At 42.9% G+C, this 27,387-nt stretch overlaps 1 protein-coding gene across 1 annotated transcript in view; it reads right to left on the reverse strand.

Moving 5' to 3' along the window:
• The window catches only part of PPEF1 (protein phosphatase with EF-hand domain 1), a 67,676-nt gene that overhangs the window by 34,568 nt on the left and 5,721 nt on the right, over window positions 1-27,387 (reverse strand). Inside the window, exons 2-4 of the mRNA XM_067556477.1 lie at window positions 9,769-9,965; window positions 2,347-2,474; window positions 925-985 (exon numbers count right to left, since the gene is read on the reverse strand). Of these exons, the coding sequence (XP_067412578.1) occupies window positions 925-985; window positions 2,347-2,474; window positions 9,769-9,820 (241 nt within the window). The 5' untranslated portion in view covers window positions 9,821-9,965. The remainder of the gene's footprint in view (window positions 1-924; window positions 986-2,346; window positions 2,475-9,768; window positions 9,966-27,387) is intronic.

Raw genomic sequence — 27,387 nt, forward strand, 5'->3', positions numbered from 1 at the left:
CCCGTGAATGCCAAAAACAATCTGAAATTGTTTCTTTCTATGGCACACAGCAGGGCAGGCAACATGGATTCATTTTCAGATTCGCAGCTCACGAAATACTGCATGATCAGCCACGTTATATTCATAATACTTATCACAAGACTGGAGAGCAGTGCAGGATCCCTGGTTTCAGACAAAGATGGCAGGTGCATAGTTTGCAGGGGTTGTTAAAAAAACGGCTCAAAATGTAGTCAGAAGCCCATGGAATGATGGGATGGAGAACACTGCATCATGGGAGGCTGAGCCCACACCCATGATGTTGCACAGTCGGATCGCTACCCACAGTGCACTGCTCTTGCTGTTGATGCTAGAGCACCAACTGTGGACACACTCCACTGACACAAGGAACACGCACACACGATGTAATTATAGTGGTTTATGATTGTCGGCGTAACTTGAATCGACTTAACTCTGTAGTGTTCACATGGCCCGAGTTAAGTGATTATAACTATTTTTAAGAAGATAAAATTATCTATAAAAATATCTGTTCCAAATTTTTAAAGTATGTCTGTCATATAAAATATACAACACCTGGAGTGTCAAAAATCCATATAACATCCACCAGCGCTGGGTTTTGCATCTGCAACTCTGATTAGCTAAAAAATGTGGAGAAACTCATGTGGCCAGATAGCTTCCTACTGGCCCCACATAAAATGCTATTATATGCTATTTATATGTTTGTCTGATTGGAATCTCTCACAATTTGATCTACTGTATATAAATTCAAATACATTTTTACTACAGTGTATAGGAAGTTCCAAGCTAAGTTTCAATCACGTGTGACAGGACATGTGCATATCCCTAAGTATCACATAATAGACAACTCACCTTTTAATGTCTGTTTTTCAACTGGAATTTTCATATTGGACTTTTTTTAATCCTTACCTGTATCGGTCTCACTGAGATGAGTAAAGTGGTCCAGCATGAATGTAAAAAAACTGGACAGCTGAATAAGAAAAAAATATATACTGATCAATTCAGGAGATCAGACAAACAATGGTCTCTCTTTTTTCTTTACTCTTTTCCCACTAACTGGGACATTGAGATAGATCCAAGATGCGTCTGTATCTTTCTGTATCACTACTTTATGATAACAGTCTCCTCCCATAGGAAGAGGACAACAGTTTCCTCCCATAGGAGTTACAGCTTTCTCCCTCCTACTTACTGCAGGCTAGTGGGCTGATGCTGATTCATAAATATACACTAACTGAATTCAGCAAACTACTTTACAGATAGTTGATACTATTCATTTTCAGAACAGAATGAATATTAAACTAAGCTGCATTAAAACCATGTTAAACAAAACACAAAGAAAAAGGGACCAAATTTTGAAATCCAGCACTGCCTGTTGAAATATATCAACTGTAGTCATTTTGAATGTTTTGTAAGAATTCATTTAAAAACACACACTATTAAAAAATGTAAAGGGCTTACAAAAAAATTAAACTGTATTTTTTTAAAGAAAAGTGTGAGAAATGTAGGGCAAAGAATTTCTACCTTGTTCTTACCTTTAGGTCAGGGTACACCCCACCACTCTCTTTCAAATGTTGATGAGGATGATTATTTGTTTGTATTACAGTAGCCCTATTGGGCTAGATGCTGTACAAATAGTAAGAGATAGTATCTGTCCTGAAGCACTGACAAGCTCAATAGAGTGTGAGAGAAAGAAAGAATTTTATGCTCTTTCACTGAACTGAGGCATAGAGAGTTAAGTGACTTGCCCAAGATCACACAGGAAATCTGTGTCAGAGCAAGGAACGAAATCCAGATTTCCTTAGTCCCAGTCTAGAGCCTTAATCACAAAACCATCCTCATTCCTCAATTAACAAACCAAATGATTACAGACAAAAAACTACATTTACTGAATATTTTTTTAAGCATTCAAAACATTCAGTTACTAGAATTAAATGAGATATTTTGTAAACATACAAGTAATATAATCCCTCCTGCTTCAGGGTATAAATTAACTTCTAGCTGATGGAGGGTTAGGAAGAAATTTCCCCTATAGGCATGGCACTCCATAATTTTAGCTACAGAGTTTGTGCACCTTCTTTTGAAGCTTCTGATACTGGCCACTGTCAGAGATAAGTTACTGCACTGGATGGAACAGTGGTCCAGTCTGGTATGACAATTTTCATGTTCCTATTTTTAGATATCAGGAAATTGGATGCACAGAAAATTTAACTGGTAAGTTGCAACCTACACATGCGGTTATCCATTTTGTTTGTGCAGCTCATGTACACATTTTTAGAAAGTGTGACTTTCATGTTTCACCAATTGTTTGCAAAAGAATCCAGGAGTACAGACCTGTAGTTGAGCTTGCTCTTCAGCATATTCAATTGACTGAAAGATGCTTAGTGCATATTGTCGCCTCATCTCCAGCCGGGCCATGTAACATCGATACCACCTCTGAATGAGGATGGCTGCTTTAATCGCTGCCAAAACACAAAGCCACAAAAATACAGTGAAACAAAGTTACTGTGCAGCTACTGTGAAAACAGAAAAGGTGCCAAGTTTGACATACTAGACCCTCACACCAAATTTACCTCACTTGTTTTTTCCTCAGCAACAACTACAATCTTATTACCCAGTCAGTATTCACGTGTGGGTATTCAGGTGTGAACCAAAGAAGGTGTTTTCTAATAATGAAGATGATACATTGCTACTGTATTTATTCTATGGTTTTTGTGAGCTGCAGATTCCTTGGGATCTTGCCAGATAGGGCCAGATTTAAGGTTATTGACTTCAATGGGCTCAGGCCTTTGTTCACTCCTTCATCAAACTTCCCTTTGAAATATAAACACCTGGATGTGGCTAGTATTTTGACACTGTCCATTATGGCTATAAGCATTGGCCAAAGAACAATAATACTTTTTCTCTCTCTCTCTCAAAAATTGCCTGTTTGGCCGTTTCTCTGCCTGTACTACAAACTGTGATGCTGTATGATTAAATATGACCGTTCATACAATTGATATTACCACTATTATACAATTGCAACAAATCTTGTACAAAATATGTCAAGTAAGGTGTCAATGGAAGTTACCATTTATCAAATATGATTATCTTGTTTATATGCATGTATCATCTTTGTATCCAAAGTTATGAATAATGGCTATGTATTTGATCCCAAAAGTGTTTGTTCCTGGGTGACACCCACCAAATAAGATTTACATTTGAGCTAGACAGCTATGTGTTGATGGCATATTAAGGCCACTTCAATTGAAAAATGGGCCATCAAAGAAATTCATCTCGCCCAGCAAGCCTTTCCTGAGGATGCTTTAGAAAGAAAATGGGCAGTGGCTCCTACTGTGAGTCATCAAAGCATGCAAGGACAGGTGATATGCTCATGTGCCTCTTTCCATCTTGTGCCAGTAACTTTCCAAAAATTGGCTGCATTGTGTTTGAGTCAGTAAATTTCCAGGCACATGGCAAAAGGTATAAAAGACCCCTGAGTTGTCTCCATTTTGCCTCTTTCCTTCCCTGATTCTCTGGACTGCAGATTTCCAACCAAAAGGAGCATACTGAACTATGGACTGAGGACCTTCCAATCTTTTGGAAGTTACCAGAGAGACTTTGCAAGCAAGCAGTGTATGTCATCACTGCTACAAACCTGATACAAGGACTGCAGTTATTGTACGTATATGGTCTATTAACCACTATTAACTCTCTTATTCTTTCTTTCATTATTAAACGTTTAGCTTTTAGTTACTAAAGGACTGGCACCAGCATGATTATTGGGTAAGATTCAATTATATGTTGACTAGGCTATGTGGCTGATCTCTTGGAATTAGAAGGACCCTATATTTGATTAAATTGGTTTTCTGTTACCACTCATCATAGAAACTCATAGAAACCACTCATCCAGTGTCTGGGTGGTTAGATTAGGCTGGAATGCCTAAGGAGACTGCATTTTTTACTTCTTGTTAACCAGTGTGGCGAGACAGAAGTTTACTTTTGTTTCTGGCTTAGTATAATCTACTGATAGAATATCCACCAGTTTGGGGGTGAGTCTGTCCTATTTCTCAGCTGTTTGTCCTGGATCAGGCATTCTCAGCTGTGACCCATTGAGGCATGGTGACACAGCTATCTCTTTTTTTAGGCTTCTGTAAAAAGCTACCATCTTTGCCAGCTGTAACAAGTATATTATAAGAATGGAGTTTGGAACCACCTTCCTTAATAGAAAAGCTTTGAATCATGGTCTATTTTTTTTTTTTTTTTTGCTTTGTCAGGCCCACCTTATCTTTTTTTTAATCCCAGTTGACATTCGGTTTGAGTGCCAAGTTTACAAATAGAAGCATCACTGAATACAACTCAATTCAGATTTTTTTTAAACGGCCAGTGTTTACAATGAAGAAGTAATAGTAAAAGCCCTACAACCGCATTTAGGCCTGGTGCACTAGAAAGTTTGCTGGCATAGCTACTCCATTAAGGCCTCCCTGGAGATACATAAGAATCCTTTTGCCAGTACACTTATTACCAGTTCCCTAAACATAATAAGCTGCAGCAGCAAAATGATTTTTTTTGCCAGCATAACTGCATCTATACTAGGTCTTTTGCTGGCATAGCTATGTTGGTTGGGCAGTGATATTTCTCACATTCCTAACTGAGGCTTGTCTACCTGATCAAATACTTTGGACTACAAGGTTGTGAATTGGCCAACTAGCTGTAATTCACAGACAATTAACTGCCATCCTCCTCCTCTCCCCACCAGTGACTGTGTTCCCTGGAGTCCGAAGTCCTTGATTATGTAGACATGTCCTAGGATAGCTCGGCCACCAAAATGTTTAAGTGTAGACTAGACCTTAAGCTAGCCTTAGGGCCAAATACCACCCTGTATATGTTGTTGGCATATCTGAGGGCAAAATACATCACCCACATATATATGTAATTCTGTGGATGTGGGGAAAGCATTGGACGTGATATACCTTGACTTTAGTAAAGCTTTTGATACGGTCTCCCACAGTATTCTTATCAGCAAATTAAAGTAGTATGGGTTGGATGAAAGGTGGATAGAAAGCTGGCTAGATCATCAGGCTCAACGAGTAGTGATCAATGGCTCCATGTCTAGTTGGCAGCCGGTCACAAGCGGAGTGCCCCAGGGATTGGTGCTGGGGCCAGTTTTGTTCGACATCTTAATTAATGATCTGTAGGATGGGGGTAGATTGCACCCTCAGCAAGTTTGCAGATGACACTAAGCGGGGGGGAGTGGTAGATACACTGGAGGGCAGGGATAGGATACAGAGTGACCTAGACAAATTAGAGGATAGGGACAAAAGAAATCTGATGCAGTTCAACAAGGACAAGTGCAGAGTCCTGCACCCAGGATTGAAGAATCCCATACACAGCTACAAACTGGGGACTGACTGGCTAGGCAACAGTTCTGCAGAAAAGGACCTGGGGGTTACAGTGGACAAAAAGCTAGATATGAGTCAACAGTGTGCCCTGGTTGCCAAAAAGGCTAATGGCATATTGGGCTCCATTAGTAGGAGCATTGCCAGCAGATCGAGCTGCATGGAGCCCAGCGTGGGGGGAGCTGCAGCTCAGCTCCTGGTGGGGAAGTGGGGAGCCCAGCGGGGGGTGGAGTGGAGCCGCAACTGGGCTTGGCGAGTGGCAAGGGTGAGCCGCAGCTGTGCTTGGATCCCCGCAAGTGGCAGGGTGGGGAGAGCCCACCGCGGGGAGGAGGGAGGCGAGCTGCAGCTGGGCTTGGCGAGCGGCAGGGAGATAGGGAGCCCTCTATTTTTGTGTTGAGGGGAGGAGGGAGGAAAAGACTGGAGAGGTCTCAGACACTGATTCCAGGGTTTAGGGTGGCTAGGCAGAGATGCCCCATGTCCCAAAGAAGGGAGTCAGAGAAGAAGTCTGAGCTTGGGAGCATGCCCTAGAGTCCCAGAGCTACAAACATTGACTAGTCTCTACTCCAACCGAGATGACTCAGAAGCATGTGGGACCCAACAATTGGGTCCACTCACCACAGACTGGTCACTGCACAGAGGGCCAGGATACAACACCTGACATTCCCAGTTTCAAAATCAGCTGTCAAAAGTTAGGAACCTAAATAAATGGGTGATTTTCAAAGATCCTAATCACCTGCAGTGTCCATTAAAGTCAACAGGGATGAGGCACGGCCAGTTTGAAAACATAGATCTGTTTGCAAATGCCCCTGACAGCTTGGTTCAGTGTGTTGTTGTAAAGCAATTATCTAGAAGATTCATTTTACCATGAGAAAACCTCATTCAAGTCTCAGCTAAAAGCCTTTTCTGCTTCCAGTCTGATGAGAGTGGCATTAAGTGGGTTTTGACGATATTATATTTATTATTCAGAGTTAATACGAGTAGTTCCTTACCATACATGTGTATTTCTTGTCTACTGATCTTTAATTCTCAAGAGTAGCAGAAAAACCTTAAATCACAATGATAATTTCATTTTAGATTGCACATATTTTCAAATTTTGCCATTTATGTTTGCATGGTTGGTTTCTTTATTGGACTCCTCTAAGGCCACATTTAGTCTGCATATTTTTAAAAAAAAATTAAATTGTTGTTTTTTCACTGTCCAGGAATCAGAAAAGGGCTCAGCTAATATTTAGAGGAATTTACATGACAATCAAATAGCTGTCTTCATTCTCCTCTCTCCCACCCCCACCCCGATAATTAAAGTGACTGCATCAAGTAGTTGTTATTTTTTATTTGAATGATCATAGTACCTAGAAGCCCCAGTCATGGACCATGACCCCATCATGCTAGGCACTGTACGAATACAAAACAAAAAGGCGGTGCCAAAGAGCTTACAGTTTAGGTAATGGTTAAAGTTATGGTTAAAATGCAATCTTTTTACTAATTGGCTTAATCCCATGCTGCACAGACACTGAGTGTTACAGGTATTCAGTGCAAGGTACTAAAGTAGCGAGCAGAAGAGGGAGAGAGAGGAAACCTGATCCTGCATTAATAAGAGTGCTGTTCCACAACCACCAAGTTACACCTGCTTAGTAACAGGAGGTAGGCCAGAGTGGGAGATGGTAGCTAAACACCACATATACCCACTCAGAATTGAATTTAAATCCATGTCTCCTAGACATGCTCAGTCTCTGCCCACAACCCTGGCACTTTGAAAATACCTGAAAGTAGGCAGACATGGGTATAAAGACTTTACTGTGGAGTATTACACATAGGGCCTGAATTCTCCACTGCCTTGCACCTTGTCCATTCACTTGTGAATAAAGGGAGCACAAAATGGTGGTGTATTACACCCTTGTGTAAGGGGTAAGTGACCACAGGGCAGTGGAGAATCCGGCTCCTAGCACTTACGCTTACTTGCACCCACACATAGGACTCTGGCTCAGAGTAGCTGAAACGGGCAGACGCATCTTTGCACATTCTCTGATCCTAGGGATACAAGTTACAGCAGTCACAGGGTTGCTCTAACTTGTTCTAACTGGTTAGAATGGGTTCCCGCCAGGGATCAAGGAAGCGTATTGTGCTCCAGACCCTGCCACATCAGAGACAGTCATGTCCTGTCTCCGGCCAGGGGGGAGAAAAAAAAAGTATAATGGTGAACAGAAGCAGTAAAGTGGAAGAAAAGGAGGGAATTCTCTAAGCCTCTGAGGTCCATATTATAATCACCTCTATAACACACTGTGCAACCTTATGAAAGAAAAAAAAAGCATCGCTACATATTTATTGTAACAATCTTATGTCCTGGTGACAGAGACAATGGCTATGTCTATACGACCACCTATGCTGGCAAAACTTATGTCGCTCAGGGGTGTGAATATTCCGCCCCATGAGCAACAGAAGCGCTAGTGTGCACAGAGCTATGTCGTGGAAGAGCTTCTCCCACCTGACATAGCTCATGTTGCTCGCAGGGGTGCGGTTTTTTTTATGCCAATGTCGGCACTGAGCCTCTCAGACTGCTCAAGAGAAGGGAAAAGTGCGAAACGTCTAAGGAGGCATAGCACAGCCACCATCAGTACAGGAAGTTCACTTGAAAAGTCAGAATTGGCCTGCAAAGAAATAGAGCACAGAGGAGCCATGGAGCTTCCATGGGCCAATAGCAATGAAAGTTTTTTCAAGCCCACATGGAGACAACAGGCCAAATCTTCAGCTGGTATATATCAGCACAGCTCCACTGAAGTCCCTCACACCCAGATTTATACCTGCTGAGGGTCTGGCCCAGTGTGCGCCTTGGTACTTGTTTCTGAAGTATTGATATAGTTCCATGACAGAATCGCTGAACATGGTCCTCTTCAGATGAAGTGCATAAAAATTACTTTCAAAAACAAATGTGCTGAAAACTGTGATTTATCAAAGACTACCAATATAAATTTAAATATAGATAATTGCACTCGTTTTATTATGGCCTTTTAGCTGCAATAAAATTAGACAGAACATCATCTTTTCAAAGTGGTCTGGTATGGTAAAGCTTTTCATTGTTTATGAAACAATGCCAGCTATTTATACAATGCAAGTAGTTAATGGAGAAGAAGAGATATATATCTTAGGGACAGTACGTGTTCTTGTAACATTACACCTTTTTAAAAAAATATTTATTTTAAAATACATGAAATGATAGATCTGCATAATTTAATTATTGTCACAGGAACTTTGTATTTTTAATGTCTGACATCACGGAACGGCACTGGAGAAAGAGGTCAGTGTATAGAGCAACAAGGTGTTATGAAACAAGTACAAGAAGTTGTAATCCAACTTTAGGATAGGGCAGGCTATTCTACACCAGCACGCCTCAGCAGTCCAGTGCAGAAGACTGACAAAACCGTGGTCCACCTGCTCCCTGCCTCTTTTGGAGTATTTGCATCCTCAGGAATGTTCTGATGCAGTTATCCCTGCACTCCCCCTGAGCATTTAATTGAACTAGAGAAGACAGATTGCAATTCTCACTAAACTGGAGAGGACAGATTGTCTTGTCATTAAGGCATGGGACTGGAATTCAGGGGACCTCACTTGCATTTTCATCTGTCAGTCTTCTGGTGTGACCTCAGACATATCATTTAAAACATCTGTGTCCCTGTTCCTCATCTGTAAAATGAGCAGAAAATTTTCCCCCCACTCTTATTTTGTCTTGCAGACTGCAAGCTCTTCAGGGCAGGGACTGTTTCTGACTATGTGTATGTACAGGACCAAGCACCAGGAAGCTTTGCTTCCTGATTGAGCCTTTAAGCACTATTGTAATACAAATAATAATAAACCTTGTGTAAGGCTTGTGAAGGGGAAAAGTTTGGCTCCTTGAGTCATCCCCAGTCCCCAAGCACTGTGCAAGGTACGTTCTAACTCTGTGCCATGCACCTTTTGCACCTCTCACTGTGTTTTGAACAAGGAAAATGCCGGCATTAACTTTTAACTGAATTTTTACCCTTGTAAACCCTTTTACCCTTTGTCAACCAACAGACTCACTGATATTAAGCAAGAAATCAAACAAAATGCTGGTTTGCAGACAAACCATTCTGTAATGCAATTATTGATTCTGACCATCATTAAGGTAATTCTGGCTTGATTTCAATTTCTTTTTAACTACCAGAGTTGTTCTGCTAGTTGGCTCCCAACCTTAACCAATATTTAAAATTCAGACATCCTTCAAAAAAGAGAATTTAAAACAAAATTTAATCAAAGCAACTATTCGACAACAGGATTGGGGGGAAAAGTGCAACCCTTTAATTCTTTTTCATTGTTAACAAAGGATAACAAATATAACAAATGACACAGGCGCAGCAGCACCTACCTCTCTCTGATTTTTTTGCCCGACTCCCAGTCACAGAAGTGCCACATCCCATGGCTCCAGTATAGATTGTCCATCAATTTAGTTTCTCTTCAAGGGCAATGGGTTTTTCTCATCCAGCAGCGTTACAAGCATTCCCTTTATGTTCCACTTATGATGCAATGAAACCACTCCAAGCAGATTCACTCCTGTTATTAGCTCTAATGAGGAAGAGGAACAGGGGCGGTAACAAAAAAGAAAGTGGTTAACAGCATGGTATCTACGTTGCAACTCAGCAGAGATCATTAAAGCACATTATGAAATACTGTATGTCATGTGATGTGGAAACTGAACCTCACAAACAGTATAGGGTTGTTTTCCAGAACCCAGCAGCAGTAGCTTCAGATTGCTGTTGCCTGCATTTGGGTCAGCTGAACATATATGAATAATGTTTCCTCTTCTAAATAAAACACTGCACATTGGCTGAAAGATGATATGAACCAGTGCTCTATTGAAAGCTTTACTACTAGTGACAGGAGACTACAGAGAAATTATTTTTGTTATTGTGATTTGAAAACTAGGGCATCAAAACTGAAAGGATTTAAGATTAAATGGAAATGATATTACAACTATTAAACCAACAAAATAAATTTTAAGATGCCTCACCCTACCATTTACCAGTACACTGCACTTTATCTCTCAGTGCACCACAGTGCTGTTTACCAGTTCTTCTGAGTACAGAAGCTCTTTAATGAACACTTCGCTAATATCAAACCTCCAAATTCACTTGAACACAATATAAGGTGGCCCCCTGCAAAGATTTAATAGCAGAGACAATGCTGTAGCGAGGTGTCACGTAATAAGAATTCACTTATTTTTACTAAATGTACTATAGCACATTTACTATGAGTCATGATAAAAAAATAACTAAACTAATTTTGTCAAATGAATGAACAAAGTACATTTTGTAATGCAGTCTTCTGGGTTTTTCTTTGTATTTGTTTACCCACTCACTAATTCACATCATTCACTAATTCGCAACATGTCTCCTAGTCAACAAGTTCAAATTAGTGACTTTCACTGTAAAATAAATTTGGTGAAATATTTTGAACACTACATAGTTCTGTAGAGTTTTAAGATTGTTGGGGTTTATTTTAGCCTAAACGCCTATCTGATTACTCTTTTACTCCTCTTTCTTGTGGTTGTGTATGAGTCCATAGTACAGATTTCATGGCTAAATTATTGTGCCTATTATATTTAATATCCTTTCAAAAGATTTCAAAACAAAAAGCAAAACACTCTCTCCAGCCAACCTAAATGTTGCCACATAAAAAATGGAATGAATGCTTGTCCAGTGCTCTTTTGCTTCTATTTTACCATTATGATGAATAAGATAAAAGGCATGAAGAGGCAGATAAAGGCAAAAGTTATACCAACTAGAGCAGTCTATAAAGTTACTGTATTTTCAAGATCATAAATTAGGACACTTCTGTTGCAATGTTTTTATAGTCACAAAATACTGCTACAAAAGACAAAAGTATGCTTTAAAAATCTATGCTGGTGTTGCGAATGCCCAGCTTCTGAGGTCAGTGACATGGAGCATACGTCGCAGAGTGAAGTGACGTGTAACGCCAGTGTTCTGAACGAGATTATCATAAAACACTGAACAAGTGATGTTAACATTCACGTTGAGGAAAACAAGTTTTAATGTCTGCACTCTTTCCACTTCTCTCTTTGCTCCACACAGTGTTCGTTGCACTGAATACCATCTCCTCACTTGCCTCCCTAGGATTTTCACAGTCATCTCTGGTCCAGCTGACACAGCCAGTCACATCTAGGTCCTGGTTTTCGGATTAGATGTCAATATCAAGCCCATGTCACCTCAGCCTCCATTTTAGACAGACTATCATCTCACTAAGGTGGTAATCAGGGCTCTCCCAGCACCTAGGCAACAAGAAAGACCCACACAACCCTGATTCAATCATGAAAGTTCTTTGACTCCAGCAAACTCCAAAGCTGCTAAAGGAGAGAAACACTCCACCCACAGGATACAGTGTTGAAGATCTGATGAATCATTAGCAATGTACACTAGCCTCAAACATTGACATGTTCACCCCCAAATGGCCCCTTCCTCCCCATCACCTACTTGGTTTTCAGACTACCTGTGCCAGTGACAAGAGAGATGAAGAAACTTGAGCACCAATGATGGAAAATGAAGGCTGAAACAGATAGATTGAAACAAAGAACTGTTCCAAGCCTACAATGAAGCTGTAGTACAGGGCAAGAGAACCTTCCTCCCAGCCTCCACTGAAGCTGCCAAATCCAGCCCCAAGGAGCTGCTTCATCAATTCTGAATGCTTAACCAGAGGCACCTGCACCAGAGCTAAGCAACAAGTAGTGTGAAGAACTATATTCCATATTGCTGAAAAGTTCATGCACATTCATGAAGGCTTCTCAAATAGCCTGGATCTGCTCTGCCAACCAACAGCCCACCTGCATTCCAGGAGTTCAGTACGTTCACTCATGGAGAAGTACTGGACGTCCTAAAGAGTCTTGACCCCAGATCTGTGATTCCAACACATGTCCTTCCTGACTGGTGTAAGACAGGCATGAACAACTGGTGCCTCTCCTGACCAAAATAGCCAACGCCTTCTTCAGGAAAGGACTTCCTCCTTCAAACATGCAAAAGTCTGAATGATACTGATACCCTAGATACATTAAGTCTAGCTAATTATCACCCAGTGTCAAACCTGAGTAAGCCCAAAAAGCTAGTCAAAGGCCAAGTACAGGGTCATCCAATTGAATCCAATATTCTATACCCAGCAGAATCTGGTCTCAGGCCAGGACATGGGAGGGAAACAGCTTTAGTGGCACTGATGGATGATCATCTGCTGTTAATGAATGGTGACAGCCATTCTCTTCCTCCTAGACATCTCTGCAACATTCAAACCTTTCAACCATTAGATACTGCTGCCTGACCTACAGAAGGGATGAGACTCCAGGGAAATGCACTAAAATGGTTTCAATTAGGGATGTAAAAGGTTAACCGTTTAACCGGTAATCAGCTGTTTAAACGTTTTAAAACAGCTGATTACCATTTAAACGGGGGGTGGGGGTGGTGAGGGGAGCGGCAGCTGGGCTGTCTCCCTGCCAGCGAAAGCAGCTGGGCAGCTCTTGATGGTGGGGAAGCAGGGAGCCCAGCAGGGGAGGGGAGAGCCATAGTTGGGCTTGACTCAGCTCCCCACGAGTGAGAGCTGTCCAGCTACCACAGCAGGGCGGGGGAGCCGCAGCTAGGCAGCTCTCATTTGGCAGTGAGAAGCCGAGCCCAGCACGGCTCCTCCCCCCCCATCAGCGTTTAAACGGATTTCTAATTAAACTAACTTTTACCTCCCTAGTTTCAATTCTCCTTGGAAGGGTGCACCCAAAGAGTAGCAATGGAAAACTGCACCTCAGCCCCTAGACTCCTCGTTTGTAGACTTCCCCAAGGATCCATTCTCTTTCTAGTCCTAGTCAACATTTACATGCAGCTGCTAGGTGAACTGGTAAGACCACTGGACTCAAATGCCAACAATATGCACAACACACACAGCTCTACTTTTCCTTTGACACATATGACTGCCACCATGCTGGCCTAGTGCCTTGAGATCAGATCATGGATGAAGAATAGCGGTTTGAAGCTGAACCCAAGCAAGACAGATGTTATGCTGGGGGTAGAGAAAGCATTTTGAAGTGTTTACCACTGGAGTGCAGTCTCCATTGTTTGAAGGTACATACCCACAAACGGTCAATTCAGTCTGTAGTTTAGGAGTGGTTTTGGACTTAACGTGCTACTGGAAGGCACTCAGATTATATGGTGATGAGGGATGAATAACCTATTTAGAACAGAACATTAGTTCCATTAGTCTATTTAATCCTGATACACACTGGGCAAATATTACCCAGTGCATCAATGTGTCTTGAACAAAAACAAAAACCCTAACAATTTGATTGAGTAAATGAAAAACTAGGGCTTTCCCAGCATCTCCAGAGAACTCTCTGGGACACCAATAAATCATATGAAAAAGCAAGACATATGGTAGTTAGCATTCTAGCTACTGCTTTTTTCAAAAAGATAACCTGCTTCCATAAAGCAGACAATAATTCATCATACACAAGTCATGAACCAACCTGCCATTTCTATGAACAACTGCATGAAATCGCTACTTTTTTCTCCTTTCCATTTCAGCAAAAAGCAATGTCATGAAAGGACAAGCACTCAGGTAGAACACAGCTAATCCATTAAAGCAAAACACAGTGTCATTCCAAACTACCACCACGGGATTAATCAAGACCAATACATACTGTTCTTTTGCTGTATATGAATCATTGCAACCCAAATAGCCCAGAGAATTCAGAAATTTGGGGTTCCCAACATGAGATGCCTAAAGCCTGATTTGGCATAGCCTAAAGCTATATCCCAAGGAAGGGGCCATTGACTAGTGATTACCTGTTCCTAGAGATTGGAGATCAAAGGCCCAAGATGTATAAAGAAACAGCTGAACTGTCCAGTCAGGGCCTAGAAAGCCTGACACCTACCAAAGAATTGGGGATGGTCTCTAGTGAGCATCTAGCACGTGTGTATGTGTTGGCCCAATCCTGTTTTTATGCGATGCATGAAATAACAGAGCCACAAACACGCCCCCCCTCACCCCCCCACCAAGAGGCACTTCAGCCTGATACACTGTACCTTTAATCAAAAGCTAAAACCTCAACTGACTCTTATTGTTCTACCCTTTGAAATGTTCACTTCAGTCTTTTTAAAATATCCATTTACTGCATAATAATTCAAGTCTTTGTATATTCTATTTGTTTTTAAGATTGTTTATAAAACCATTCCACTGAGTGGTTTTATCTGTTAATTTTACCCACTTTCAAAATATTTGTAAAAAAAACCAAGGTTACTTACTAGTAACTGATGTTCTTCGAGATGTCTTGATCACGTCCATTACGTTATAGGTGAGTGCACACCACAGCGAACGGTTCCCGGAACTTTTTTCTCCTTAGCAGATCCCATAGGGCCGGCTTTGGTGCCCCCTGGAGTCCCGCACACATGCTGCGGTATGTGAGGCACTGCCGGCCCTACTCCCCCTCAGTCCCTTCTTTCTGCCAACTCCGGCAGTAGGGACGGGGGGTGGGCTGTGGAATGGACATGAGCAACACATCTCAAAGAATATCAGTTACTGGTAAGTAACCTTGTTTTCTTCTTCGAGTGACTGTTCATGTCCATTCCATTATAGTGACTAACACGCAATACCTTGGAGGTGGGTAGGAGTTACCGGTGAGCTGCCCTCAGCACGGCTCTGCCGAATGCCATGTCCTCTGTCGCCTGCTGGGTGATGGTGCTTGAGCTCTGGTTGTGCGCTGTGATGGTTCCCGGAAGGGACACCCTCGCCTGCTGGTCGTAGAACTTGATGCATGATGTAACCCGCGAGGAGATGCCATCTCCTCTCCTCCTCCGAACTGTGCGGAAAAACATGGGGAGAAATTTATTTCGGTTTCAATGAAATTGGGAAACCACCTTAGGCAGGAAGGCTGGATGCAGCCTCATCTGCACCTTATCCTTGTAGAATACTGTATAAGGGGGCTCCGAGGTCAAGGCCCTGAGCTCAGAGACCCTCCTGACAGAGGTAATGGCCACCAGGAAGGCTACTTTTCCTGAAGGCACAAGCAAGGGGCTTGAAGCCATGGGTTCAAAGGGGGGCCCCATGTGTCTCAAGAGGACCTGGTTGAGACCCCAGGGAGGTCCCAGGTCACAGACCTGTGGGTAGAGCCTCTCCACCACCGTGAGGAACCTGATCGACATGGGGTGGGAGAGCAGTGGTCTCCCTTCTGGAAGAACATCGCCACCACATCCGGGTGCAATGGCCAGTCATGGCAGGGTAGGAATGACTTGCTGAGGCTATATGCCTCATCATTCCCCACTCCCAGGAGTCCTTGCAGAGGGCCGAGGGGTGCTCTCCCCCCTGCCTATCTATGCAAACCATGGCTGTGGTGTTGTCCATCAGCACCTGCCCCACTCTGGCTGTTTGGAATCGGAGGGACACCTCATACGCTAGGCGAATGGCCCTCAACTCCTTCATGTTGCTGTGCAGGAGCTTCTCCTCCTCCGACCAGAGCCCCCGATTGCCTGGGTCAGCGCTGATGCAGGGTCCCCATCCTACAGCGGAAGCGTCAGAATTTAGGGTTCCTGACTGGACCAGTTCCTTGAACGAAACACCTTTCATCATTGCCCGGGGAGTCCACCACCAGTGAGTAGGCCAAAGGGCAGGGCTAAACTATTTAACTGTTGTCTGACCCCCTAGGGGACCCTGGTTGGGGGGCTGAGGACAAGCTGGGGGGTTGATTCCTACTTCTGAACCCCCTATTCCTGTCCCTATTTCTATAGGGTTGAAATGGCATAGATGGAGATGTAGGCTGCTGCTGCGCCTGGAGCCATGCCTGCCACCTGGAATCCTGGGGCGTGTACAGGCCCAGGGAGCGAAACGTGGCCCTGGAGTCCTTCAGACTATGCAGCTTTGCATCGGTCTGATCAGAGAATAGGGCTGACCGATTGAAGGGGAGGTTCTGATTTGATTGCTGCACCTCCTGGGACAGGCCTGAGGATTGCAGCCACGAGCACCTTCTCATGGCAATGGCGGAGGCTATGGCCCTACCGGCCGAGTCAGCAGCGTCACTGGACGTTTGGAGTGCTGCCGTAGCGACCGTGATTCCCTCATCCAGGATGGTGGTAAGGTCTGCGGCCTGGTCCTGGGGCAGGGCCTCAGCAAACTGCCTGAGGGAGTCCCACAAATTAAAATTGTATCTACCCACAAGAACCTGATGATTGGCAATCCTGAACTCCAAGGCTGCTGTTGAATACATTTTTCTCCCAAACAAATCCAGCTTCTTGCTGTCTTTGTCCCTGGGAGTGCAACCTGGCTGACCTTGCCTGTCCCTCTGGTTGGCTGCATCTACCACCAGGGTTCCCGGGGCTGGGTGAGTAAACAAATACTCGAACCCTTCGGCCAGGACGTAATACTTTTTCTCGGCCACCTTTGATGTAGGGACGACCAAGGAAGGGTGACAGGGCGTTTACAATTTTAAGGACCCTGTTGTGGACTGGTAAGGCCACCCCCGCTGGGGCAGCTGTCACCAGCACATTGAAGAGGGTATCATCGGCCTCCTCTAACTCCTTCACCTCCAGCCCCAAGTTAGAGGCCACCCACTTGAGGAGCTCCTGGTGTGCCCTGAAATCCTCCAGTGGCGCCAAATGGTCCCAGGAGTCTGCCTCATCTGATGAGGAGGAAGAGGACTGCTGAGGTGTGTCCTGCAGGTGCGCCCCCTCTTGGCGAAGGGATGCACCTGTAGAGGGTCCCTTCATGGGGTCCAACTCCACGTCCGAGGAGTGGTGTGTAAGGGCCTTCTCCTGAGCTGGAGGCATGGACCGAAGCCCTGCTGACAGGATGGATTGTGGCCCCTGTCCCAACTGGATGTGCCATGGGGCCCAATAAGGCCATTGCTGCGGCCATTGACCCTGGGGCCAAGTTGGGGCTGACTCCAAGCTAGAGGATGACGAGGACCACCTCCGTTGCTGCGAACGGTGCCAGCGAGTGCAGGTGCGTTCTGAGGAGCTCGAGGTACCAGAGTGCCGTCTCAGCACCGAGGACTTACGGTGCCGCTTACCCTTTGGTAACCAACGTCAGCGCTGAGGGAGACTCCACATCCCGAGTCGAAGCAGGCCAGCTCGACGATGCTGACCTGGAGTGACTGCTGAGGGATCGTCCTCACTCTACCCCTGGTGGCTGTCCAGCAGGAGATCTTCCTCCCCATACTGGGGATCTCCACCGCCCTTCGGGGGGACCCAATGCGGGCTTGCCCTGGGACATCGGCCCCTTCTCCCTCAGTGGAGGGCGGGGCGGAGGTGGCGTAGGCAAGGCCAACAAGGCTCTTGCCGCCTGAAAAGCCTCCAGTGTCGACAGCGTTGGCAAGGGCACTCTCCCAGAGGTCAGGGGAGGCTCCCTGCTCAGAGATGCAGGCACCGGAGAAGACTCAATGGGCCGTGGCCAGTGCATCTCTGCACCCAACCCTGCCTACACCGATGGCGCAGGGGAGTGTCCGCGCTCTGCGCACTGCCTCTTCTTCTTCGGCACCGGGGATGTTGCTCGGTGCCGAGTCAATCCCGGTGCCGGCGGTCCGCTCTGCACCAAGGTTATGCTTGGTGACATGAAGCGGGATGGCTCAGACGCCGGGTGGAGTGCTGCCTCTATGAGCAGGGCTTTTAACCGGATCTCTTGGTCCTTCTGGGTCCGTGAAATAAAAGCCCTGCAGATTTATCCTTTTATTTATCCATTTATCCTTCCTGTGCTCTTCCCCCAGGCACTTAAGGCATCGATCGTGGGGGTTGCTGAGCGGGAAGGCCTTCCTGCAGGAGGCACATGGCTTAAATCCAGGCGACCAGGGCATGGCCCGGCCATGCTAAGTCCCTTAGGGACTTCCTATCTGACTACATTTAACACTACTTAACTACTTAAAACTAACTAAAGTGCTTTGAATAACAAAGAGTTCAAACAAGGGGAATGGCACTTGCAGAGAGCAAGGCTAGTTCCAGCAACCATCATGGGCGGAAAGAAGGAACTGAGGGGCTGTAGGTCCGGCAGTGCCTCATATACTACGGCATGCTCACGGGACTCCAGGGGGCACCAGAGCCAGCCCTACGGGGTCTGCTAAGGGGGAAAAAAGTTCCGGGAACCGTGCCCGGTGGCGTGCACTCACCTATAATGGAATGGACACGAGCAGTCACTCGAAGAAGAACCCTACTTTAAGTATAAGAAGCCACACTGTGAAATGTAATATACCTACTTAATTGTGAAAGACACTGGCAAAAATGAAATAATGTTTGCTTTAAAAAAATAATATGTGAATTCTTCAGCTAGGAGTTGGCACTGAGTGATTGAAGTGTGAATGGCTGAGCAATTGAGGTGGGTGTAGACAGGGAGAGTGATTGAACAATTGGTCTAAGTAAGGGATGTTGAAACACGATGAAGAAAACACCAGCCTCACCTCAAACATTTGAGGGAGGAAGAAAGGAGCAAAGATAATAGCTTTTACCACTCAACTGGCTGAAGAGGAGCCCATCCTGATAACTTTGGAGTCAGCCCACTTGAAAGGACAAAATCTGATCAGGCTTGTAACAATGTGGATGATTAAGGATCACACCAAATGCAGGTGCAGCATGACAAAGCAAAAACCCATAGACTTATTTGAGGTCTTTTCCCTATGAAATGGGACAGAAAGATAAAGACTGGAGGTTCGGGTCTACATCACCACACCATCCAGGCAGGAATACCGATGCACATCGGCAGAACCTTGCTCCTCACCCTCGTGCTACAGTCACCTGGCCAGTGACTACCACGAACACCAAGAGGCTGGTAACTATGTGAGACCCCTATGTATGTTTGTCTGTCTCCCTGTCTGTGTATGCCTGTCTGTGTGTATGACTGTGAATGAAAGTACCAATTGAAACATGTGTCAATGAAGTATACTTTATTAGCAAGAATCTCTGTAGTTGTAATCACTAGGTAAAGCACAATATTGATATTGTTACAAGGTTGATACGGTTTTCCTGGTATTTACATTATTGATTCTATTTCACTAAGTAAAGCACAATATTGATATTGTTACAGTGTTAATACTGTTTCCCTGGTATTTGCATTATTGATACTATTTACCAGTTTTTGGATTCACAATAAATGTGGCTTGTTGCCTTATCCCCTGAAAAAGATCCTGTGATAGTTGTTATTTGAATAAAAATAGGTTCTTCTATTGTTTTGTTTTCTCTGTAATGGTTTTGCCCTAAGAATAAATGCAGTTTGCTTTGTGAAGGCTGGCTGGCAATTGGTATGTACTGTTGTAGCATATACCCCAAAATTGAGGCACCCAAACTAGGGGACACTTTTGAAAACTCGGGTTTGACTTTCAATGAAATGAGATGGCAAGGCCTTTGGCAGCAGAGAGTAAACCTGTTTTGTAAATCACAGAATATATTTGCAGCACGGTGTTAGTTATCCTATATGCAGATGAGCCCATGGGCAGCCAGATATAAGATAGAGCAGGCCTGAGGATCCAGAGACCACACAAATGAAAGCCACTAAGCTCTTACCTCTCATTCTTCCCCTGTTGTTGCCCTGCCCTGCTTGCTTCTTCTGTTTCTTCCTCACTTTAATAAATGAAGATTGAAGAGTTGTATTTGTTTTTAAGCAGGACAGGATCCCTGTTGGGGTGCAGCTTAATTTATGCTACATTGTATTTCCCCTGCAGGTTATTTCAGTGGGTATTTCCCATTGTGCAAGTCCTTTCTTCTCTCTCTCATTCCTATCTGTATTTCTAATACAGTGCATTTACAATGTCCTTTAATAATATTTGTTAGAAAAACAACTGTGGTTTGATGAATTATGAGAGGAAGATGGATTTTCTATGAGCATGTGAGGATGCTCATTTCTCATGAGAGGTCTTGCCTATTCACGGTTTATATTTTGATACATTAAACATTCCACCAGTGCTTGTGGAAGCCTACTTCAGTTAGAATTTCTTCCGTGGAATTGAGGACTACTGTACACATAAATTATAGGCTGTATGAAATGATAAAATGTATACAGTCTGGAAATCTGGAAAGGCTAAATAAGACAATGGATATTCAGGATTTTGTCTATCTAGCTTCTTACAGAACATGGCCCTCCTCACTGTTGTACCTTAACCCCTGAAAAATACTTCATCTAGGAAATTACACCATGTCCAATCCAGTGGCATTTGAGCATTTCTGTGAAGTACAGGACCTCTTGGTGAGTACTTTGTGTGATGTTGGCTGGATTAGGGGGATCATTTATGATATTATTTAACATAAATATTTCAAAATTACAATAATTCATATGAGAGATGCCATGTCAGGTACCGATAGAAAGGTTATAATTTGCTAAGTATGATATTGTTTATGGATATATGTCATATGTATGGAAGTTATGGATATGTTTGATGCATCTATATTTCAACTTGTGCTGTGCTTTTGGGCGACTCCCCAGACAGGATGGCAGCACCAATAAGCTGCTTAATGGCCCATTAAGGAAACTCACAGATACAATGGGCCTAGGGAGAGAAGCCAGAGCTACACCCGATGAGTCACCAGGACTTACTCATGTGACCCTGGACACCATATTATTTCTATAAATTTCCACAGGCAGCATGGCAAAGGCCAAGGGACATAAAAGGCAGCTGCACCCCATCTATTTTGTCTTCAGCCTTCACCTACCTCCGGATCACTCATCTACAACTGAAGCTGTGAAACAAAGGACTGAGACCCATCCAGATACTGGATGTACATCAGAGGGACTGTACAAGCTTGCAAACTCCACAATTCTACTGGAACTCTGATAGATATGGACTTTCAAATCATTTGTATGTATCTGATTGCTTTAGTCATTTAACATTTCTCTTATAGTTTGTTTCTTTCCTTTTATAATAAACCTTTAGTTTTAGTTACTAAAGAATTGGCTGACAGCGTGGTATTTTGGGTAAGATCCAAATTTATATTGATTTGGCAATGTGGCTGATCCTTTGGAGTCAGGAGAACCTTTTTGGTAAAGAGCACAGAGTTTTAAAGAACTTATCTCTTTACTGGACCCAGCAGCTGACTGGGAGCCAGAGACTGAAATGCAGTAAAGGGGGCTGTGTGTATCTGTATACTGGCTTCTTGATAACCAGTGTGGGGAATCAGAAGCACTGTTTGTGGCTGGTCGAGAAGTCTGACCTCAGTGTCACCCACTAGTGCTGGGAGGATCTGTTCTCCTTTTGCAGCCTTCCCTGACCTTGGCATTTATAGGAAGTCTACCCTCGGCACAGACAAGTCACACCTTGTAAAATGATATTGTTTATTGACATATTGTTTACTCTCAACCCACATTAATAAGTATTATTTCCTGGAGACTGGTGAGATAGAAGTGGTGAAATGAGGAGCAATTTTATTTATTTTTCTTTTAGAGTTGGAATAAAATGAAATCCTAGTGAAAGAAAATCATCACTATAAATCATTTCTGTTGCACAGCATTCATTTACTCAATTTTTTGTATGTAAATATGATTAAGCCTTCTGGTTCTGTAACATTAGCTCATTTTCCTGTTTTGTATAGCATTTGCATCCACTATACTAGTCAATGACTAAGATTTCTTCCAGCAATAGTCTGTGCCAAAATCTGGGATTAGACCAGCTATGAACTTTGGCAGAATCTAGATCCAAACTTCAGGCATCAGGACCTCTCTCTTGAATATTTTATGCTTGTAACCCACTTGTTATGAATAAGCAATTTTGAAAAGCATTTAACATTTTTTAAAGAGGCCTATTAAAAATAGTTAAGAACATGCATTAGGTAATGGGAATTTCATAGTGTCCACTTTGGCTGCTATTGCCCTTGGAGAAGCCGATACATTTTGCCATAGTTTAAGGGAAAAATACTATAATGAAAATTGAAGAAAACCTGCAACAAGTAATTTAGGGCTTGACACTGCAAGTTGCTATACAGACTCAAATTCCCTTTGATTAAATGGCAGTTGAAGGTGCTCAGCCCCTCATAAAATTACATCCTTAAACTCAATAGTGATGTACCTGAGAAAGATAACATTTAAGTTAAGAAGACAACGATGTAGACAATAGCTTATGAAAAGCAGTAAGTTTTTCATCTACTGATTCTCTATCTGATAAAGCCTACATTAGGCATGATTAGCATCACTATTTAAATGATTTGCAGTGACTATATATGTGAACGGAAGAAATCAAATACTGTGTTTCAATATATTATAAATAAAATAAACATTGCATGTAACAGCTAGGGCTGTTTAGGGATAGGAAGCTAGCTCAATCATTTCAATATTGACCCTCTTTCTGTGCATTGTTATGGGCGATGCAAAGACCAAGCCAGGAATCGATAGGGAACAAATGTAATTAGCTATCTGAAAGCCAATAAAGTTAACTCCAAAAGAATACAAGTGAATTGGGTGTAGCCATGCTGACTCATCAAGGTCACCTAATATTTATATGCCCCACAGTCGGAATGGAAAAAACACAAAAATTACAAACATGTGACTACATAGAGAATTCATGCATTCATTGGATTCAGAAACATTACTCCAATCCAAAAGAGAATTTGTAGGAATTAATGGAAAGAGGCCACTTGTGCTATATATAGGTTGACTACATACTAATAAGGTATGTGTTTGTTTTACAATGGAGTAAGAAATTCTAAACGTTCCTCTCACTTTTTTCCACAGAAAGACCACGATGTACGACTGCATATGAATACAGGAAGATAATACAAATCAAATGTATCTTGCTTTAGAGTTTAAATAAAACCATCACTTCACCTTTCAGAAACATGAAATGTCTAAAGATGAGGAATCTTTTAGGAAATAGCAGACTGTATCAAAATCTAAGTTCAAATTCAGCTCTAGGAACCCAACTGGAACTTAAATATCAGAAGTGGAACTCGCATCCCTAAAAGGGTGGGGGTAAAAGTTCTGTATCACTCTACTCTGGGCTAATTTAGAAGATGGGGTGGACTCTAAATGGAGTCCCATCTATTTCTTGTCCATAAGACAGTGGTTATAATGCAGGGCCTTAAAGTGTGGAACAAATAAAAGCAAGGAAATCCTCTGGACTCCAGCAGGGATGCAAAGACTAAGTATCAGAATATTTGTGCTGATTTAGAGACAAACCCTGTACTTACTACTGATGCAAAATTTCTATTGGCTTCAGTAAGATTTGAAACTAAGCATGCAAGAAACTAAGAGACCAAAATTTAGCACCAAATTCCTACGGATTGTGGAAAGTACAGTATTTTTGCTAACAAAAATGTAAATGAAATATGATCCAAAACTTCAGATCACACTGTCCTCATCTACTCAGAACTTCTGGATAGCTGAGCCAATCTATTTACAACTTTTTAAGATGAACCACTGTGATTTTTATCACAGCAGTAAGAAAAATCATCTAATTACCACACACATTCTGTCATTTGCTGCACAGAGCTGTGATGCAGTTAATTTGCTTTTTAAGAAGTGAATTAAAAGTGATCTTAAACCCCCCCAAGGAAATTACCTGTTTTCTTCTGCTTCAGCTCTGCAGAGGGGGCTTTCACAAAAGTGCCTTTCGAAGAATAAAAAAGGAGTCTCTTTTTGGAATCACATTGCATGACAGGGGTGCAGATCTGAAGGAGAATAGGTCCTCTAGTTCTCTTTAGGGCTCTGAAGCTCACAGACTGCACTGCTGGTGCCCTCCTTGCATTTTATACAGCTTCCTGTGAGGAAATGTTTTAAGCAGGGCTTAAAAGATAAACACAATAACACAAAGAGCTGCTTTCCATCTTCCAACCTGTTATGGGATCACAGGGCAGCAGACACAGAGCTACATTGAACGTGTGCTGTTGTTGGGGCTGTATTGTCACTATGCTCCCTGAATCTCAAGCAGAGAAAGGGGCGTGCGGAAGTTATCTGCATCAAATCTGGAGTCACATGATCACTTTCAAGAACAGCCGTTGCACGAGGATTACGAAACAACAATTTGCATCTGAGAAGCACTAATACACAAAACATAACTGGGAGTTTAGGCCCTTCCATGCTGTGGGCACCAATATAAGATCCCAGCTAGAGAGACAGATTGCTAACTGCATTTAGCAGCATAGCATTGCATCTATCAGTTAGTGCTGGAATATTTTAGAGAACAATTGTATTTTTTTATTGTGAGGCATTCAAAACTATGTTGTCTTCATTCATAAAAATGCCTATAAACTAAATACATTCAATAAGCTAAGTATATGCATATGCACTGCTTAGAGTGGATCAGTGCATTGTTTCCCCAACCCATGCGGAGCGTGGAGAGTCAGTTGCTTCATAGGGTGAGAGATGGGCAAGTGGGGACATGGTAGGGCATATCATCCCCAATTCTGTATGAACAAGCTGAGACTTTATTCAGAGCCTCAGTTTATTAACTCCTGAACTAAGCAAATCTTAGCTGCAAAATCCACCTTTAAAGAGCGTGGGAAGGTGTGCTGGGGGATTCCAGAGGCAGCTGCACCAAAAGAAGCACAGAGAATTGTAGGAGGCTATGTGGGAGCACCGAGCATCTGCCAGGTCTGCCAGGATCTCAGGGGGCCAAATCCCCTACTGCTTCCAGAGGCAGGTTTTAAACCCTTCTCCCTGCTCTGAAAAAGGAATTCAGAGAAGACTCTGCAGGTTTTTTGGCCTTTACACAGGTTTTCTTATGTAAGCCATGATCTGACTCATGTGTACACTGGTGTAAACTTCCATGAAGTTACACTGGTATAAATTTGGAGTAACTAATGGCTGAATTAGGCTCAGTGGTCTATATTCAGCTCTCTCTTGTGGTATGTTACACACGACTTGGAACATGCTCTAGAAATGTAAACTGATAAATCCACAACATAATTTGCTTCAATGTTCTGCCATAAAATAATTTTAAACTTAAATCTGTTTTATATTACTATCCCTGTCATAATAAAGGTTGTGTAATAAAAAACCACAGGCACAGCCTAAGATGATGATTCTGTCACCCCAAAAAGTTTCAATATTTTTTTTGACAGTCTACACGTTAGCTCATAGAGTTACAGTATCTAATCATTTATGTATGATCAGTCTGTTCCAAAATACATGCAAGTAAAAATACATTACAACCTCTGGTGGTACATGTTATTTATAAAATATTTACTCCATATGATATATCAATGCTTGTGAGCATTTTCTAATATTTCAAAATAAGAAGATACAGGCTTCCTTTGATTTCAATGGGAGTTGGATCAAGTCCTTCATTGTTAGCTTGCATCGGATACAAATATCCATTGTCTGTCTGCTCTCTATTAGTAAAAGTCCCTCGTTTTCTGTCTTAGTGGTCTGGAGTGACTAGCCTTAGTGGGAACTTGATAAAGGAAATGGTCTCTGGGTCATCTCTCCAATTACCAAAAGGGATCATGATACCATGCAACTTGAGGAAACAGAAGTGAATGCATTTTCCAAGTTAACCCCCTCTGTGTTCCAGTCCCAGGAACTAATAAAGTGTTTCCCTCTTTTACATATTGCAGGCAGAACACAACTTCCATCACCAGGACCACACACATACCCTTTTGCTTAACATAGGTTATACCATGCACCATTAAGGCACTGAGAGGAATTATACTGAGAGCTGATTCTTGAAACAGTTAGTAGGCAACAACCTACATCTGAAATAAGAGAGCCGGTGCAACTAGAACCATAAACAAACACAGCTAGTGCAAAGGTTAGGTATTCTCTCATAATTACATCCACCTGAAATGTGGCATACGTGCGGTCATCATGAATGACATGTTTTGTTCCACATAGTTTCAGGACCTAAGTTATTAAACAGATTACCATACATGCATGTCACCTACATAATTCAAATTCAGTTTCAGACTTATTTCTGAGGGACTCCAGTTACAAAGTGATTTAACTGATATTTTTCAGGGATGGAATACGACCACAAGTCAGAGAATGCACTCCTTCAGAGCTCTGACCTTGCTTTTCCTCTTCTTATCCCATTTTGCCACAAAACACAGAAAATAATTATTTTTAACAGCATCTAGAAGTGTATGAAGTGCCTTTCAGTTCACACCTGCAGGCCTTGCCATCCAATCACACAATAAAAGGGAAACAAACAAGAAGGGAAGAGTGGAACGGTGTGCCATTTCGCTGTTTATGAGGGACCCAGGTTGGGAGCTACAGCAGCAAAGTGTTGTGAGGCACCTCAGCTTGCAGGGCAGGTGGTAACAACCCTCACAAGTCTGGACTGCACCTCAGAATGTCATAACACCTGAGTGTCTGTGTATAGTTGCAGTCTGCCAGCACACTCTGGCTTCCACCAGCCTTAGTTACCACTTGCAAGGTGACCCCAACAAACTCCCATTCCCAAATTTTCCCCCCAAATATGTGTTCTTTACTGTCCAGCCCTTTCCTGGACAGTTCAAATATACCAGGTCCTTTGCCCTGTAAGGGAACAATGTCCAATAGTTTGCTACGTTACATGGTTGTTACCACACAGCCCAGTTTAATCACTGCACTGAGAGACATTTTGAGTGAGTATAAGTACAAGGCATTGAAGTCAGAAATGTTCACCACAGAAATAAAGATAAAACACTTTCTAGCGCTAAAGCTTAACAAACTAGACTTGCTTCAAGAAAAAATTCTTACCACATGCCCGCAGTAACAGGTCCGACCAATTTCAGGCCAGGCTCTCTCCCAAAGTCGGGCTGCATCCTTTGTCATCTTAGTTGAAAAAGAAAAGACAGATAGAGAGACATATCTAGGGGTATTTTTGCCCCTCCCTTTATAATCCAGTCCTCCTTTGAAATGCATTTTCCTGAGGGTTACCTCTAGATTAAGTTAATTCCTGCTGTGAGGATGTACACAAGAAGTCTCGTGATGAAGGAGGTTCCATACTTTTGTTTGCTAAAATGCAGAGCAGTTTGTCCCTGCCCCTCTTCCTTGCCAAAGAGTGGCCACTTGACAGGTGATTGCCCATCAGCTTTGATGACACCTGGCTAGAGGCATCAACTTG

This window comes from Emydura macquarii, unplaced genomic scaffold (genome assembly GCF_026122565.2).
Source record: "Emydura macquarii macquarii isolate MOO-44397 ecotype Brisbane River unplaced genomic scaffold, CSIRO-AGI_Emac_v2 contig_1786, whole genome shotgun sequence".
In the NCBI taxonomy this organism is placed as follows: Eukaryota; Metazoa; Chordata; order Testudines; family Chelidae; genus Emydura; species Emydura macquarii.